Here is a 16,187-nt window from a genome sequence, read left to right as displayed (position 1 = left end):
ATCCTGAACTTTCTGCAGCTTTCTCAACCCCCCCCCCCCATAACCAACCCCTCCCTCCAGGGATACAAAGGGATAAGACAATGGCCTGTAGATTGATGTACATCCCCCAACGATGACACACAAAAATTACCCCCTCTGTGGATGAACGTTTGGACACTCAACTTGGACCCCCATAGTTGTTTAGCCAACGAATAAGAATAGGTTATTATAAGACTTTGGGGACTTGTGTAATAAACAGCCCAATGTCCCCTCCCTCCCTGAATCCACCATGAGCGAAGGGAATCAAAGAGAAAGGGGACAATGGGCTGTTTATTACACTAGTCCCCAAAGTTTTATAATAATGTTTCCTTTTTCGTTGGCTTAACAACCTTGGGGACTTTTAGTGAATTTTGATTGGTTGGTTCATTTAGTTATTTAGTGTTCAAACTTTTTAAATCACTTTTTGTAATCTACAGAAGGGGTAATTTTGAGTATCATCATTGGGGATGTAAATCAATTTATTGGCCATTGTCTTATCCCTTTAGGTCCTTGGCAGGGAATAATATTTGAATTTAAAAAAGCTGATTTTTTACTTTTTTGATAACAATTTTTTGAATGTTAAAATTATCCTATTCATCTAATTTTTTAAATACTGATTCCTATTACAACAAGGTCTAGTGTTATAAGCGAAGCATCTCTGTAGTAAAGTCCTAAAAATGTCAGTATGTCCTTAAACAGTAACATGTATTTAATCAGTTTTGCAACAAATTTACTTACAAGTTTGTACATATCTATAATACAAAGTAGAACGATGTCTGTCTGTCTGTCTGTTTGTTTGTCTCTCTGTTTGTAGCGAAGGATTTCGCTAACCGATCGGGTTCTCCTTTACAGGGTAGCTTCTCATAAGTCCCGGGAAGGTTTATAACTATTTTCTTGGGGGGTGGGACACCCCCAACCCCTCAAAAAAAATGGAAAATCCCCCCCAAAAAAATAAACTTTTTAAAACTAAAATTAAGATAGTGGAGTCGACTTTCTTTTAAATCTAAAATACGAAAAATTGGTTTGGTCAAACCTCTTGGGGAAAAGCCCCGAGAGGCTAGGGGCGAAGCCGCTAGTACACATATACATTAATATTCAGTTGTGACACTCTACAAGTGTTAACGTTCGTTTGTCCTACCATTGCATGCAGAGCTTCGCTATTATGGATGTTGTCATCCTTGTTTTTTTATATAGCATGACAGACCATACCCAGAGATCTAAAGGGATAAGACAATGTCCGATAAATTGATGTACATACCCAATGATGATCACAAAATTACCCCTTCTATAAATCGAAATTAGTAGTTGAAACGGTTTAACACTCAACTATATGAACTAACTTATCAAAATTCCCAAAGTTGTTAAGCCAACGAATACGAATCCGTTATTATAAAAACTTTGTGGATTAGTGTAATAAATAGTTCATTAGTTAAACCAAAAAAACTTAATTTATAATTTTTACAAAAGTTTTTCGGAGATTTTTAAAAATAATTTTGGAAGATTTTTTAAATAATGAATTTAATTCTAATTTTATTCAGATTTTAATTCCGTGTACATTATTATCCTATTATATAAAGTAGTAAGAGTTTTTTTGTCTGTCCCGAAGGATCTCGCTAACCGCTGAACCGATATTGTTCTCCTTTACAGTAAAGCTTCTTATAGGTCCTGGGAAGGTTTTAAACTATTTTTGGGGATGGTGTCTTCACCCCACTCCCCCCAGCAATTTCTTTTTACTCTTTTGAAATTGAAACTTAAAATGGGATAAGGTCGACTTTTCCCCTTCCTACCTTAAGTGCCCCTAGAGGCTTTTAGGAGGCGTATCCGCTAGTTAATGGATATAGGATATACGTGGATATATTGACAGGGAAAATAAACGGCAATTTAGGTTGCTAATATGGACCTAATTTGTTGGTTAGTTCGTTCATCCTGTAGGAGGAGAAAGGATGGGGTAAAAGGGGGAGTATCGTTATTCTAGCCAGCTGCGAGTATTACTTTACAAGAGTACATAAAAATCTGTTGCAACATCCAAGTAATAATATATCAATTACCCCCGTCGACAATTCCCCCTCCCCCCCCTTTTTTATTTCTCTCTCTATACTAGAAAAATAGATATAGTACATATAGATGATCAGTCTGGCCTCATAATCCGTCAAACTTAATAAAGGGAATTCGGATATAGTCCTTTTTGTTGCAACGCCTCTTAAGGGGCGATTCGTCTTATTTTCACAGCATCTTTTATAGGTTAGGTTAAGTTAGGTGATTGCCCCGCAGTGGCTAGAAATAGAAGAAAAGCTACTGTGAAAATATGACCTAAAGCCCCTTAAGAGGTGTTGCCATGAAAGGGACTATACCTTGAAATTCTTGCATACAAACCCCTTTGTTTTATTACGATTCACTTCAGTGACAAAATTTTCAACAATATAATTTCCTGAAAGTTAACTTTTTTCTAAGAAATTTAACTATTCATATAGCTGACTTAATATAAATGTTTTTTTTCATATGTTCACATTGTTCAAGGAGGAAATTTTTGCACAATATAATTTACCCAAGAAAAGCTTTATCCTAAGAAGTTTGACTACGTATAGCTGACCAAGTTGGCCATATTGTTTCATCTACTGTTTTTCTTATGGATGATTTATAGAGTGTGTATATTTGTTCAATTGCTAACCAATAATAGGGCCAGATTAATTCTTAACTGTTTTTCTATTGGCTGATATGAGAGATTATGTATATTTGTACAATTTCTAACTTATAATATGGCCAGATTGTCCCTTTAATTATTTCTTATTGGCTGATTTATAGAGTATGTATATTTGTACGCTTTCTAACCAATAATATAGCCAGATTGATTCTCTAATGTTTTCCTATTGGCTGTTTTAGAGAGTATGTATATTTGTACGCTTTCTAACCAATAATATGGCCAGATTTGCTCTCCACTGTTTTCATATTGGCTGTTTTTAGAAAGTATGTTTATTTGTACGCTTTCTAACCAATAATATGGCCAGATTTGCTCTCCACTGTTTTCATATTGGCTGTTTTTAGAAAGTATGTTTATTTGTACACTTTCTAACCAATAATGATGAGATTGTTCCTCTACTGTTTTCCAATTGGCTGTTTTATAGAGTATGTTTATTTGTACACTTTCTAACCAATAATATGGCCAGATTGTTCCTCCATTGTTTTCCTATTGGCTGTTTTAGAGAGTATGTATATTTGTACATTTTCTAACCAATAATATGGCCAGATTGTTCCTCTACTGTTTTCCTATTGGCTGTTTTAAAGAGTATGTATATTTGTACACTTTCTTACTAATAATATGGACAGATTGATTCTCTACTGTTTTCCTATTAGCTGATTTAGAAAGTATGTATATTTGTACTCTTTCTAACCAATAATATTACCAGATTGTCCCTTCAAATATTTCTTAATGGCTGTTTTGGAGAGTATGCCTTATCGTAACAAAATCTATACACTTTTCAACCAATAATATGGCTGGATTGATTTTGTACTGTTTTCCTATTGGCTGTTTTAGAGAGTATGTATATTTGTACACTGACTGACCAATAATATTACCAGATTGTTCCTCTACTGTTTTCCTATTGGCTGTTTTAGAGAGTATGTATGTTTGTACGCTTTCTAACCGATAATAAGGCCAGATTGTTCTTCTACTGTTTTCCTATTGGCTGTTTTAGAGAGTTTGTATATTTGTATGCTTTCTAACCAATAATATTATCAGATTGATTCTCTACTGTTTTCCTATTGGCTGATTTAGAAAGTATGTATATTTGTACGCTTTCTAACCAATAATATGTCCAGGTTGTTCCTCCAGTTTTCCTATTGGCTGTTTTAGAGAGTATGTATATTTGTACACTTTCTAACCAATAATATGGCCAAATTGTACCTTCACTGTTTTCCTATTGGCTGTTTTATAGAGTATGCCTTATCATAACAAAATCTATACACTTTTCAACCAAAAATATGGCCAGATTGTATATCGAACGTTTTCCTATTGGCTGTTTTTGAGAGTATGTATATTTGTACTCTTTCTAACCAATAATATAGGCAGATTGATTCTCTACTATTTTCCTATTGGCAGTTTTAGAGAGTATGTATATTTGTACCCTTTCTAACTAATAATATAGCCAGATTGATTCTCTACTGCTTTCCTGTTGGCTGTTTTAGAGAGTATGTTTATTTGTACACTTTCTAACCAATAATATTGACAGATTGATTCTCTACTTTTTTCCTGTTGGCTGATTTAGAGAGCTTCAAAATTTATACACTTTCCAATCAATAATATGGCCAGATTGATTCTTCACTGTTTTCCTATTGGCTGTTTTAGAGAGTATTTATATTTGGACACTGGCTAACCAATAATATGGCCAGATTGTTCCTCTACTGTTTTCCTATTGGCTGTTTTATAGAGTATGTATATATGAACTCTTTCTAACCAATAATATGATCAGATTGTTCCTCTACTGTTTTCCAATTGGCTAATTTAGAAAGTATTATATTTGTACTCTTTCTAACTAATTATATGGCCAGATTGATTCTCTACTGTTTTCCTATTGGCTGTTTCAGAGCGTATTTATATTTGTACACTTTCTAACTAATAATATGGCCAGATTGTTCCTCCAATTATTTCCTATTGGCTGATTTAGAGAGTATGTATATTTGTACTCTTTCTAACCAATGATATGGCCAGATTGTTCCTCCATTGTTTTCTTATTGGATGATTAATAGAGAATGTATATTTGTACGCTTGCTAACCAATAATATGGCCAGATTGATTCTCCACTGTTTTCTTATTGGCTGTTTTAGAGAGTATGTATATTTGTACACTTTCTAACCAATAATATGGTCAGATTGTTCCTACCTACTGTTTTCCTATTGGCTGATTTAGATAGTATGTTTATTTGTACGCTTTCTAATCAATAATATTGCCAGATTGATTATTTACTGTTTTCTCTCTGGCTGTTTTAGAGAGAATGTATATTTGTACACTTTCTAACCAATAATATGGCCAGATTGTTCCTCCATTGTTTTCTTATTGGATGATTAATAGAGAATGTATATTGGTACGCTTTCTAACTAATAATATGGCCAGATTGATTCTCCACTGTTTTCCTATTGGCTGTTTTAACGAGTATGTATATTTGTACACTTTCTAACCAATAATATTACCAGATTGTTCCGCTACTGTTTTCCTATTGGCTGATTTAGAGAGTATGTATATTTGTACACTTTCTAACCAATAATATTACCATAATGTTCCTCTACTTTTTACCTATTGGCTGTTTTAGAGAGTATGTATCTAGATTGATTTATCTATTATGAAAGGGAATGGTATATTTTTGCAGTGTGTGTGTGTGTGTGTGTGTATGTGTGTGTGTGTGTGTGTATGTGTGTGTGTGAGTGCGTTTCTAAAGAGCAAAAGGGAGGGAATATTGACAGGGATCTTAAGGGATAAGACAATGCACGATGAATTGATATACATTCCCTATGATGATAAGACAAACTACCCCTTCTGTAGAATAAAATTTGTGGTTGAAACTTTTGAACACTCAACTTAAAGAATCAACCAACCAAAATTCTTTAACAGACCCCAAAATTGTGAAGTCAACGATAAAAAAAACGTCATTATAAAACTTTGGGGACTAGTGAAGTGTAATAAAATATCTACAGGATGTACGTCCAACAGTTTGTCCAAAAATTACCGCAAATTGGTTGTAGTGCAGGGAGTAAGGGAGGGGACAATGGGCAATTAATTTAATTTCAGAGTTATCGCTGAAAGACTATGAAATCCAGATTAATCCAGAAAATATGAAGGAAATTTTAAAGGGAAAGTTAATACAATACAGAAAACTATAAAATAAGAAGGAGTTCCAAGAAAAAAGCATTCATTTGAAAATTAGATTACAAGCACATCAGACTGACATAATCATTCTGTAATTAATAACTATAAAAATCTTACTGGAATCCATGAATCCATAGCCCAAAATTTAATTGGGTTCTTAGAATGGTATTAAACAAATATCACAATAAAGTTTTTATCGTTCAAATAATATTTTCTGGAGAGAAAAAATTGTTAAAACCAGCCACATCATAACAAATTAAGTTTATTGATACTTGTCTGCTATATATTCAAACCCAACACACCAGTTGCGGCATTTGTTGCGCTAGTACCCAAAGTCAGTCAGAAACTGCTAAATTCTTGTACATTCCCTTTGTACAGTCTGAGACTCCTAAAATTTGAATATTCGATCCGTTGTCCCCTTCCTTACTCCCTGGTTGTAGTGGGTGAAAAATAAACGAAAATTTGATGCGAAACTTCTTAAATACAGAATTCTGTTTAAGGACATACTGACATTTTTAGGACTTATAAGAGATGCTTCGCTCATAATATTGTACCTTATTATAATTAGAATCAGTAATCCAAAAAACACATCAATCGGATGATTTTATTACATAAAAATTTGTTGAAAATGGACGTACGGACATTATGGTAACGATTAAAAAGTTGCTACGCTTTCTATATCGTACCTAACTACTACAGGAATCACCATGCAAAGTTTGAAATCGATAGGACAATTGTAACATACCTTAATTAACGTAATTATCTTTTACGGACGGACAGACATAACCTAATTATAGAAAAGCTTTGCTCTTTAAAATTAAAATTATTTCTAACAACAATTTATTAATAAAACTTATTATTTACATAAGATTATAAAATATATTTAAGGGGGGGGGGGGCGAAATATTCGCACCAAATCGACAAAATTTATTAAATGCAGGGATCCAAAGGGATAAGACAATGGACGATAAACTAAAGCCTAATAATAAAAAACAAAATAACCCCTTCTGTAGATTAAACTTAATTGTTGAAACGTTTAAACACTCAACTTAATGAAACAACCAATCAAAATTCACTAAAGTCCCCAAAGTTGTTAAGCCAACGAATAAGAAAACGTTATCGTAAAACTTAAGGGACTAGTGAAATAAACAGCCTATTGTCCCCTCTCACTCTGAAATTTTTGGCAATTTTAGGTTAGGTTTAGCTATGATAGGGGTAGCCCTTTAAAGGGGTTAGTTTTTAAAGAGAAGGGGATCTAAGCTCTATATATTCTACTAGCGCCTACGCCCTCTAGAAGCCTCTTGGGGCACTTAAGGTAGGAGGGGTGTAAAGTCCACCTCCTCCCATTTTAAATTTCAATTTCAAAAGAGTAAAAAAATATGTTTTTTTTGTGGGGGAGAGGGGTTTGTAGACACCCTCCCCAAAAATAGTTTAAAACCTTCCCAGGACCTATAAGAAGCTTCACTGTAAAGGAGAAGAATATCGGTTCAGCGGATAGCAAGATCCTTCGGGACAGACAAATAACGCTTACTACTATATATAATAGGATATATAGAGGCCTCTAGGGGAACTTGAGGAGGGGAGAGTTGAATCCCAAAACCCATTTTGATTTAATTTGTCCAATGTCTATGTTACGTTCAAGTCTCTACGAAAATGCGAGATTAAAAAATTGTGATTTCTCTTGGGAGGGTGGTGGTACCCTCCGCCAAAATAGTTATAAACCTTCCCGGGACCTATGAGAAGCTACCTTGTTAAGGAGAACCCAATCGGTTCAGCTGTTAGCGAGATCCTTCAGTACAGAAAAACAAACAGACAAATAAACTGTTACTTTATTATAAGAATTTAAATTATACTGGTACCCAAAGTTTTATAAAAAAACATTTCATAAAAATTAAAAACCTTTATAAAGTCTTGATTGGATGGTACAAACTATTGGTAATATTGAAAAAAAAGGGGGGGGGGTGGGATCTAAAGCTCAATATATTCAATTTGAAGTATTTTTCATAGGGAGGGGGGGGGGCTTATAGGACCATAAATTAGTACTATACTAGTACCAAAACTTTTATAAAAAAAAACATTTCATATTCGTTGGCTACAGAAGGAGTAATATTGTTTATCATAATTGGTTGATAAGACCAAAGCTGGATCTTTAAATCATTTCAATGGTGCGCCAAATCGGGGTGAGCCAACTTTCCACCAATGAGAGCACAGCATTTTATGAAATTGGCTGAAATTCGGCGCACCCCGATTTGGCACATCATTGAAATAATTTAAAGATCCAGCTCAGAGAAACGACAATGCATGATAAATGATGATAAACATAATTAACCCTTCTGTACTTTAAAATTGATTGAAAATCAAGATTTATTAAGAGTGCCCAATGTTTTTAAGCCAACTAAAGAAAAATAATAAAACCTTGGGTACTGAATAAAAACAAGGATGAAAAAATCATTAATTAAAATTGCTTAAAAAGTAAGATGCAAAATATTGGATTAAAAATATAAATAACTTTTTGTGATGATTTTTTACATAATTCTTTTAAAATTTAAGCTTTATAGGTCATCATGTGCATTGCTGATCTGTTCATCTGTTTGGAAGTCTTCTTTGATTTGTTCAATATCATCATCTAAGCTGCTTATATCATCTTCCAGAGCAAGAATCTCATTCTCAAGGCCTGTAGTCATGATAATGGATGTATTAATACATGGATCTTACACTAGAATTATATGTTCTCTAATAACCTTACAGATTATACCAATAACTACATCAATTTGGGGAAAAAAAACGAAACCTATATGTGTTTTTCAGCTGTAGTTAGGGGGCAACACATCGTACAATTGACAACCTCTCTATTTGCCCCCCATATATTATTTTAGATTTATTTCGCTTTTAGATGAGATATTTGGCTACCCTTAGTTATCCTGGGTTGAGTCAAGCTGTATGATTTTATCTTTTTTGCACAATCCCATCTAGTGTCCCTAGAGGCCTCTAGGGGGCGTAACCGCTAGTTCACGTATATTCTACAATAAAAACTTTGGGGACTAGTGTAATAAACAGCCCAATGTCCTCTCCCTCTAGATCTTCTATAGGATCTGTGAATAGTTATGAATATATTTACATACATCCCAAATGATGATACACAAAATTACCCCTTCCTTGTAGGGGCTAATCCACGTATATTCTACATCCATTCCTGTGATATCATCTTCAGTAGTTATAAATTCACTGACATCATCACCAAGTTCTTCAACAGTTATTGTTTCACCTTCTTCAGATGTAGTTTAGTTTAGTTTAGTTCAGAGAGTCGGGCTGAGCACACGCATTTAGCAAGCTCTCCCCCGCCCTACCCCATGTGTTAAGCTCAGTTCTACCTTCCCCCTCTCTCTCAACTAGTTCCCCTCTCCCCACTGCCCGTGGTCACTCCGCAGTTGGAGGAAAGGGAAGACACTGTAGCCAGAGGGCACCTCGTATTTAGGCCTGGCAATGTGTATGTGTTAACGTATCGGTCAATTGTTAACACAAAAAAAGTGAAAATAAAACATTAATGAATTAAAAAGTTTTTTTTTAACTTATGTGTAACCTAATCGCTTTAACTTAATGAACAATTTTTGGTGAAAACACTCTCAAATTTTTTTTTGATAATTTTATGATAATTTATCGGTCTGGCAACATTTTTACCGGCGCAAAGTACTCCCGACAAATAAGCTCTCCCATTGGCTAACATTTTTTCGCGTCCCACCATTGGTCAGCTGACCCACACTCACTCAGCACCCTCGGTTCCGCCATCTTCACTTCATCATGGCCTGTAGTACGTGTGACAACCCAGAATATTGGTCAAAGTTTAAAACAAATTTGGACGCTGCTTTGGATGTTAAGTTTAAAGAATACGATGCGAATATAGCTAAGGTAAGGGATGAGCTTATTCATAGTACTTTTGCCAGTCATAAAACCGAAATAAACGATATTAAATTGAGAGTCTCAGATTTAAATGTTAAAATTCAATCTATCGAAGGTATAGAAAATTTCGTAGATGCTAAATCTGTTGCAAGTGAACAAAAAGCGATTAGGACCACGATTACACAACAAAAAGACTATTTAAACTCTATTGAATCGTCGAGAGAAAATTTCGTCAAATTTCAACTTCTACAAAACTCGATAAGAGAGCAAAGGTGCCGCGATTGGAGTTGTAGAATAGTGAATTTTCAGCAGCCGTGGAGCCGTGAAAATATTACAGAGTTTATCATATTTAGAAACATTATAAGGCCCACCCTTGAAGCCGCTCTTAAACGTGGAGAATTAGAATATATTCCCTCACATTTTTGTGATATCGTCGAGCGTGCCCATATGCTCCCATATACAAAGGGCCAGATCCCCGTTTTTATTTTTCGTTTTATGTCTAGATCCTACCTCGACGCGTGGATGAACAATAAGAAGGCTGTGCTTGACCGTTACAACGCCGAGATCAAGAGGTTCAATCCCAGGAACAACGCGTCACCGGTCCCGTTCTTCCCCAATAGGTTAGTCCAGGCGAAGCAAGATATGTCCGACCTCAACAGGAAGACCATGACCTTTGTGTATGCCACAAACCAGATTTCGAGGGCCAAAGTCGCTGGCCAACATGTCCAATTTCAGCTCAAGAACGGCAGCCGCTGGATACGCTGCCTTAACCCGTTTGGCAAAGACCTGAAGGAAATGGCCCAACCCATACCTGGAAGCGAGGATTTTTTTCTGTCAGAGGCACCGCCTATCCTTTGTTTCAACAAGCTAGCGCCTGAGGAAAGGAAAACATTCTTCTCTAATCAGGCTGACTTAACAGAGGATGACTTCCCAAGACAGTTTAGTACGATCACAGCCCACCCTTCCAGCACGATTCAACATAATTTAACGTCTGCCCCTGCCCCAGCTCTTGGGGACCTAGCTGTGTTCCCTCCCATAGACTCTGCCGCAACCGTCGCAACCGCCGCACATACAGCCGTTGCACCAGCCGCACAGCCCACACAGTCAGTACCTGCCGCCGTCGCATCCGCAGCCGCCGCTACAGCTGATTTCACTGCCGCACCTGCCGCCGCGCTCACCGCCGCACCTGCCGCCGTGACCGCCGCCGCATCTGCCGCCACGTCTGCCGCACTTGCCGCCGTGTCTGTCGCCGTACCTGCGGCATCTATTGCCGTACCTACCGCCACACACACCGCCGCACTTGCCGCCACGTCTGCCGCATCTGCCGCATCTACACCTGTCGTTGACTCAGCACCTTCCGTACCTGTTGCCCCTGTCGTTGACTCAGCACCTTCTGTACCTGTTGCCCCTGTCGTTGACTCAGCACCTTCTGATCCTGTGGCCACGAGGGCCAAAGCTAGAGACACCGCCAACAAAGCTAAGCAAAGCAAAGCTACAAAGGCGGTAATCACATCATGAGGTTAAGTATCTTATACGTCGGAAAAAAAGGTACTTAACAAAATTATTATCATCATTTTTAAATTCATTTACAAAGTGATTTATTTCGAAAAACTTAATGTTTATATCCACGTAAACTCTATATTATTATAATATTAATATTAAATATTACCCAACTTGTTAGAACGCCAACATAGCATATTAATTTCAATCTATTTTTCTTATTTTTCTGCTGATTAGCATATAAAATACTTGGAACTTGTATGAAAATGAGTAGGGGGAACTAAACTAGCTTGAAATGTGTTGCCACCCCCAACACACACATAAACTAAACGCTATCGGAATAACCATAGTAAATATGGTAATTTTTTTCGCTTTAACGATAATATATTGTATATTACCTATTTTTATTTGTCCACTAATATCTACTGTGTTTCAGATGTCCATACTTGATGTTAAGACGATTCCTCCTGCGGTGCTCCTGGACCAGCTCTGCTATGACAAACCTCCCTAATGATCAGATTAACCAGGATTACGGTAACTTAAACGATAACATTGGTCTAAATCTTATGAATCCGATTTACGGCGACTACTTTAACGATTTTGAGAACGAATTCGGAATAAATTGCGTTTTTTCAAGTGAACAAGGTATCGTACAGAAACTGAAAACATTCAATGAAAACCTTCTCAATATTTTTAGTATTAATTGTCAGTCATTACATTCTAAATACAATGATATTGTCTCCACTGTAGACTTCTTTAGACAACATGATATCCACTTAAATGTTCTGTGTTTTCAAGAATTATGGCTGAATAAGGATGTAAATATGGATTGCTATGGAATTAATAATTACGATTGGCATGTTAAACTCCGCACAAAAAGTAGGGGGGGAGGGGTGGGTATTCTAGTAAGCAAATATTATAAAGTAGATAAACTATTTGATAAATTTTCATTTAAAGAAAATATTCTTGAATCTATTTGCTTAAAAATTTCCCACAATGGACTAAAGTTTTGCTTACTAAACTGTTATCGGCCACCCAATCAGAGTAGTGCTGAAATAGAAGAATTTTTTGAACTTTTTTTGGACCTGATTGATAGAATAGCAGCTTTAAGCATACCATACTTCATTGTAGGAGATTTCAATTTTGATCTTTTCAAAATAAATAATATAAATAGCAACTCCATGAGAATTATTGAGTCTTTTTCCTTTAACGGTATCATAAATACCGTTACCAGAGCTACTAGAGTAACTAGAACCACTGCAACCCTTCTTGATTTATTCGGGGTAGGTAACTTTATTCAAAACCTAATGTCTTCCTTTGTCTTAACTTCAAAAATCTCCGATCACTTGCCAATTATTAATTCATTCCGAATAGACAGAGTAAATAAACCCAAACCTCCAGATTTCTTTGAAAAAAGAGAATTGAATGATGAAAACTTTGATGCCTTAAACTATGCACTCTACCACACTAACTGGAATCACGTTTTAAACCAAGACAACACAAACATTGCTTATGATAACTTTATTTCAACCTTTTTGAGACTTTATAATGAAAAGTGTCCAGTTAGAAAAAAACGAAAAAACAAACGTACCCAGCCTCAGCAGCCTTTCATGTCAGACTTTTTATTGCGTTGTAGATTGCATAGAGATATTTTGTACAGCAACTTTTTAAAAGACAAAACAATTGAAAATGAAAGTATTTACAATGTCTATAGGAATAATTACAATAGGCAAGTGAGAAGAGCAAAGATTGAATATTACAGACAACAAATAAGAGATGCAAACGGGGATGGGAAAAAACTCTGGAAAACCCTAAAGGAAGTCATTGGGTTTAGTAAATCTTCCCCTGAGTGCACATACCTTCAAGTAGGCCCAAACAAAATTGAAAATGACCAAGAAATAGCTAATGAATTTAATCGTTATTTTAGTCAGATTGGGTCTTCCCTAAGGCCTGAAATTCCTTCCACCCCCAAAAATTTCTTTGAATATTTACCACCCCCATGTCAAGATTCCCTCTTCTTTGAGCCATTGTACCCCTTCAAGGTTATTAATATCATTCGTAGTATTAAACCTAAGCGTTCCACAGACATAAATGATGTCTCGATGTATGTTCTGTCTCGCTGTGCTGATACCATTGCCACTCCCTTAACACATGTTTATAATTTATCACTTCAAAATGGCACTTTTCCTGAAAAAATGAAAACTTCCAAAATAGTTGTCCTTCACAAATCAGGTTCACTCAGCGAGGCAGATAATCATCGAGGAATTTCACTCATTGACAACTTTTCCAAGCCCATTGAAAAATATGTCTGTGAAACGCTGGTTAAGTTCTTGGAAGATCGGTCTTTTTTTAGCAACCGCCAGTTTGGCTTCATGAAAGGAATCTCAACCTTTCACAATGTATTGAACTTAAGCACATTGATCACCCAAGCACTCAGTCGAGACACTTCCTGTATGGCCATATTTTTGGACATAAGGAAGTGTTTCGACATGATAAATAGGGACATCCTTTTTAGCAAACTGGAGAATTCAGGGATAAGGGGGGTTGCACTTGATTGGTTCCGTAGTTATTATGCAAATAGGAAACAGCGTGTATATTTTAAGGGCCTTTTCTCCTCCACAATTGAATTCATTATCATTGGCGTACTTCAGGGGTCAGTCCTGGGACCAATTCTTTTTTTGATTTTTATCAATGACCTTGTTTCATGCAGTGAAGAGATCCTAATCAATCTCTTTGCTGATGACGCAGTGGGCTTCATTGAAAAGCAGAATATTATACAATTGATCAACCTTGCAAAGGAGCTTGTCCCCAGACTGACCCAATGGTACAATGCCAATAAACTTCTTATTCACCCCCGCAAGACCAAATGTATGGTCTTTTCCTCCCCCCGTGAGATACTCACCCCCGCTGAGCTCGCCGCTAAGACCAACTTTGAAGTCTATGTAAACATGAATAATCATAACGAAAATGATGAGTCAAAAATCACTAAGTTGGATCTTGTGAGCGGTACCAATGAGGGTAGTATCAAACACTTGGGAATTCAATTGGACGAGAAAATGAAGTTTTCTTATCATCTTGAAAAAGTCTATAGCAAAGTCTCTAAAATAATTTATAGTATGAAAGTAATGCGTCATTTGTTGGACAAGAAACACTTAAAGCTACTCTATTCTTCTTATATTAAGTCGAATATCGAATATTGTTGTCTCCTGTTCACTGCCTGTCCTATGTATCTGTTAGCACCAATCATTAAGTTGCAGAAGCAAGCCATTAGAATAATCGAAAATTTACCTAGCAGAGCTCACACAGCTGAATTCTTTAAATCTAATGGCATACTTCCATTTAACCTGTTAATTGAATTCAATGTTTGTAAATTTATGCACGCCTATAAATTAGGCAATTTTCCCAAAATTTTCGAAAACACCTGGAATTTTGTTCAAGACAGACATACGTATGGCACTAGGAACAGGAACAACTTTGCTTACGAACCGGGCACCAATAGAAACTTTCTCCTGCACGCCCCTCTTAACTCTTTCCCAACTATATTCAACAACCTTCCACTTGAAATTAAACTAATTGATAATAAAAATATTTTTAAGAAAAAATGTTTTACTTATTACCTAAACAAGATTGAGTTTTAAAAAAGCAAATATTTTAAAAAAGCAAATATTTTATTTTTGAAATTAAACTGATTGATAATAAAATTATTCTCAAGAAAGATATTTTACTTACTTATTACTTACTTTCTTAAAAAAAAGCAAATACTTTATTTTTTCTCTTCCTCTATTTAACAATTTTTTGTTCTAACTAAGTTTCTATTCGTATCTTTAGCCCTCGACTTTTTGTAAGCACTTAATTTCTATACCAAAAAAATAATAAAACAGCATTTCTTTAACCTCAAATCTCAACGAGTAGGTTCCGTAGGAACCGACATACATACCTATGTATAGAGTAGCTTTAGCATAGTTTGTTTCTTATCCACTTTATTCATTTTACATTTTATATTTTGACTTTGACTTCTTCTATTATATTATATATTTTTTATCAAGCAACTAACGAATCGCGCAACCTCTACCTCTATTTTATCTAATAAAAAAATAACAAAGTTTTTTCATAATTTTGACCAAAAATATATTTATTTATTCAAATTTAGATATCGAAAATTTTGTTTAATATATGACTATCGCTGACTGGACTGGTTAAGCTCATGTAGTGGGCATAGCCATCTACTCGTCGTAGTCGCTGGAGTCATCGACGTCGTCGGGTTCCTGTTGGAGGAGCTCCTCCACAAGGTCCTGCTGGACGGTGACCAAGCGGTCCATGGTGGCGATGGAATCCATGTTGGCCTGGAAGGAGCGGGCGTACGTGGGCATTACTGAAATTAGCCTCACGACTAACCCATAGTTGGAGTACATCATGCGGAGGATCTCCTCATCGATGGCATCTTGGCGGAATCTCCTCCACATAAGTCTGTCGCCCTCGTACACGACGCCCATTAACCTCCTCTTGACCATAAACCAGAGGTCCAGACAGCGCCTGTCTACCCCCGGAAATGGGAGTAGATCAGGCACTGCCGCGAGGTTCAGCAGCTGCTGGACGCCGTGCACGGGTGCAGGATCATCGATTTCATCGCTTGAGTTCAACATGGCGATGAGCTCCTGCACCTGGTCTTGGAGGGGAACATCTTCTTCTCCTCCAGCCTCCTCCGGAACTTCCGGCGCCCCATCCGGTAAAGCACCTTGGCCTTGTCCAACTTCCTCTTCTTGATCTGACATTTCTGAGACAATTGAACTTTGACCCTACCCACCCCCATATTTATACCCCCCTTGTGTCTTAATACCATACATTATTCAATCTTAATTTAACTTATTAATTAATAAATAACTTTCCCTACTTCCGATTTCCCGCGTATTCCCCC

At 36.3% G+C, this 16,187-nt stretch overlaps 1 protein-coding gene and 1 long non-coding RNA gene across 2 annotated transcripts in view; both read left to right on the top strand.

Annotated features, from left to right (window-relative positions):
- LOC145307656 (uncharacterized) overlaps positions 1-16,187 on the top strand; it is a 129,922-nt gene that overhangs the window by 17,507 nt on the left and 96,228 nt on the right. The gene's annotated exons all lie outside the window — the stretch shown is intronic.
- On the top strand, positions 9,172-11,310 carry LOC145307156 (uncharacterized). Its single transcript, XM_080149510.1, has 2 exons — positions 9,172-9,781; positions 10,276-11,310. The coding sequence occupies exon 2, from the start codon at positions 10,295-10,297 to the stop codon at positions 11,288-11,290; it is 996 nt and encodes a 331-aa protein (XP_080005636.1). The 5' UTR covers positions 9,172-9,781; positions 10,276-10,294; the 3' UTR covers positions 11,291-11,310.

This window comes from Acartia tonsa, chromosome 15 (genome assembly GCF_053477335.1).
Source record: "Acartia tonsa isolate MP-2025a chromosome 15, ASM5347733v1, whole genome shotgun sequence".
Classification (NCBI taxonomy): domain Eukaryota; kingdom Metazoa; phylum Arthropoda; class Copepoda; order Calanoida; family Acartiidae; genus Acartia; species Acartia tonsa.
The sequence above is the reverse complement of the archived record's forward strand: the minus strand, read 5'-3'. Positions and strand labels throughout refer to the sequence as shown.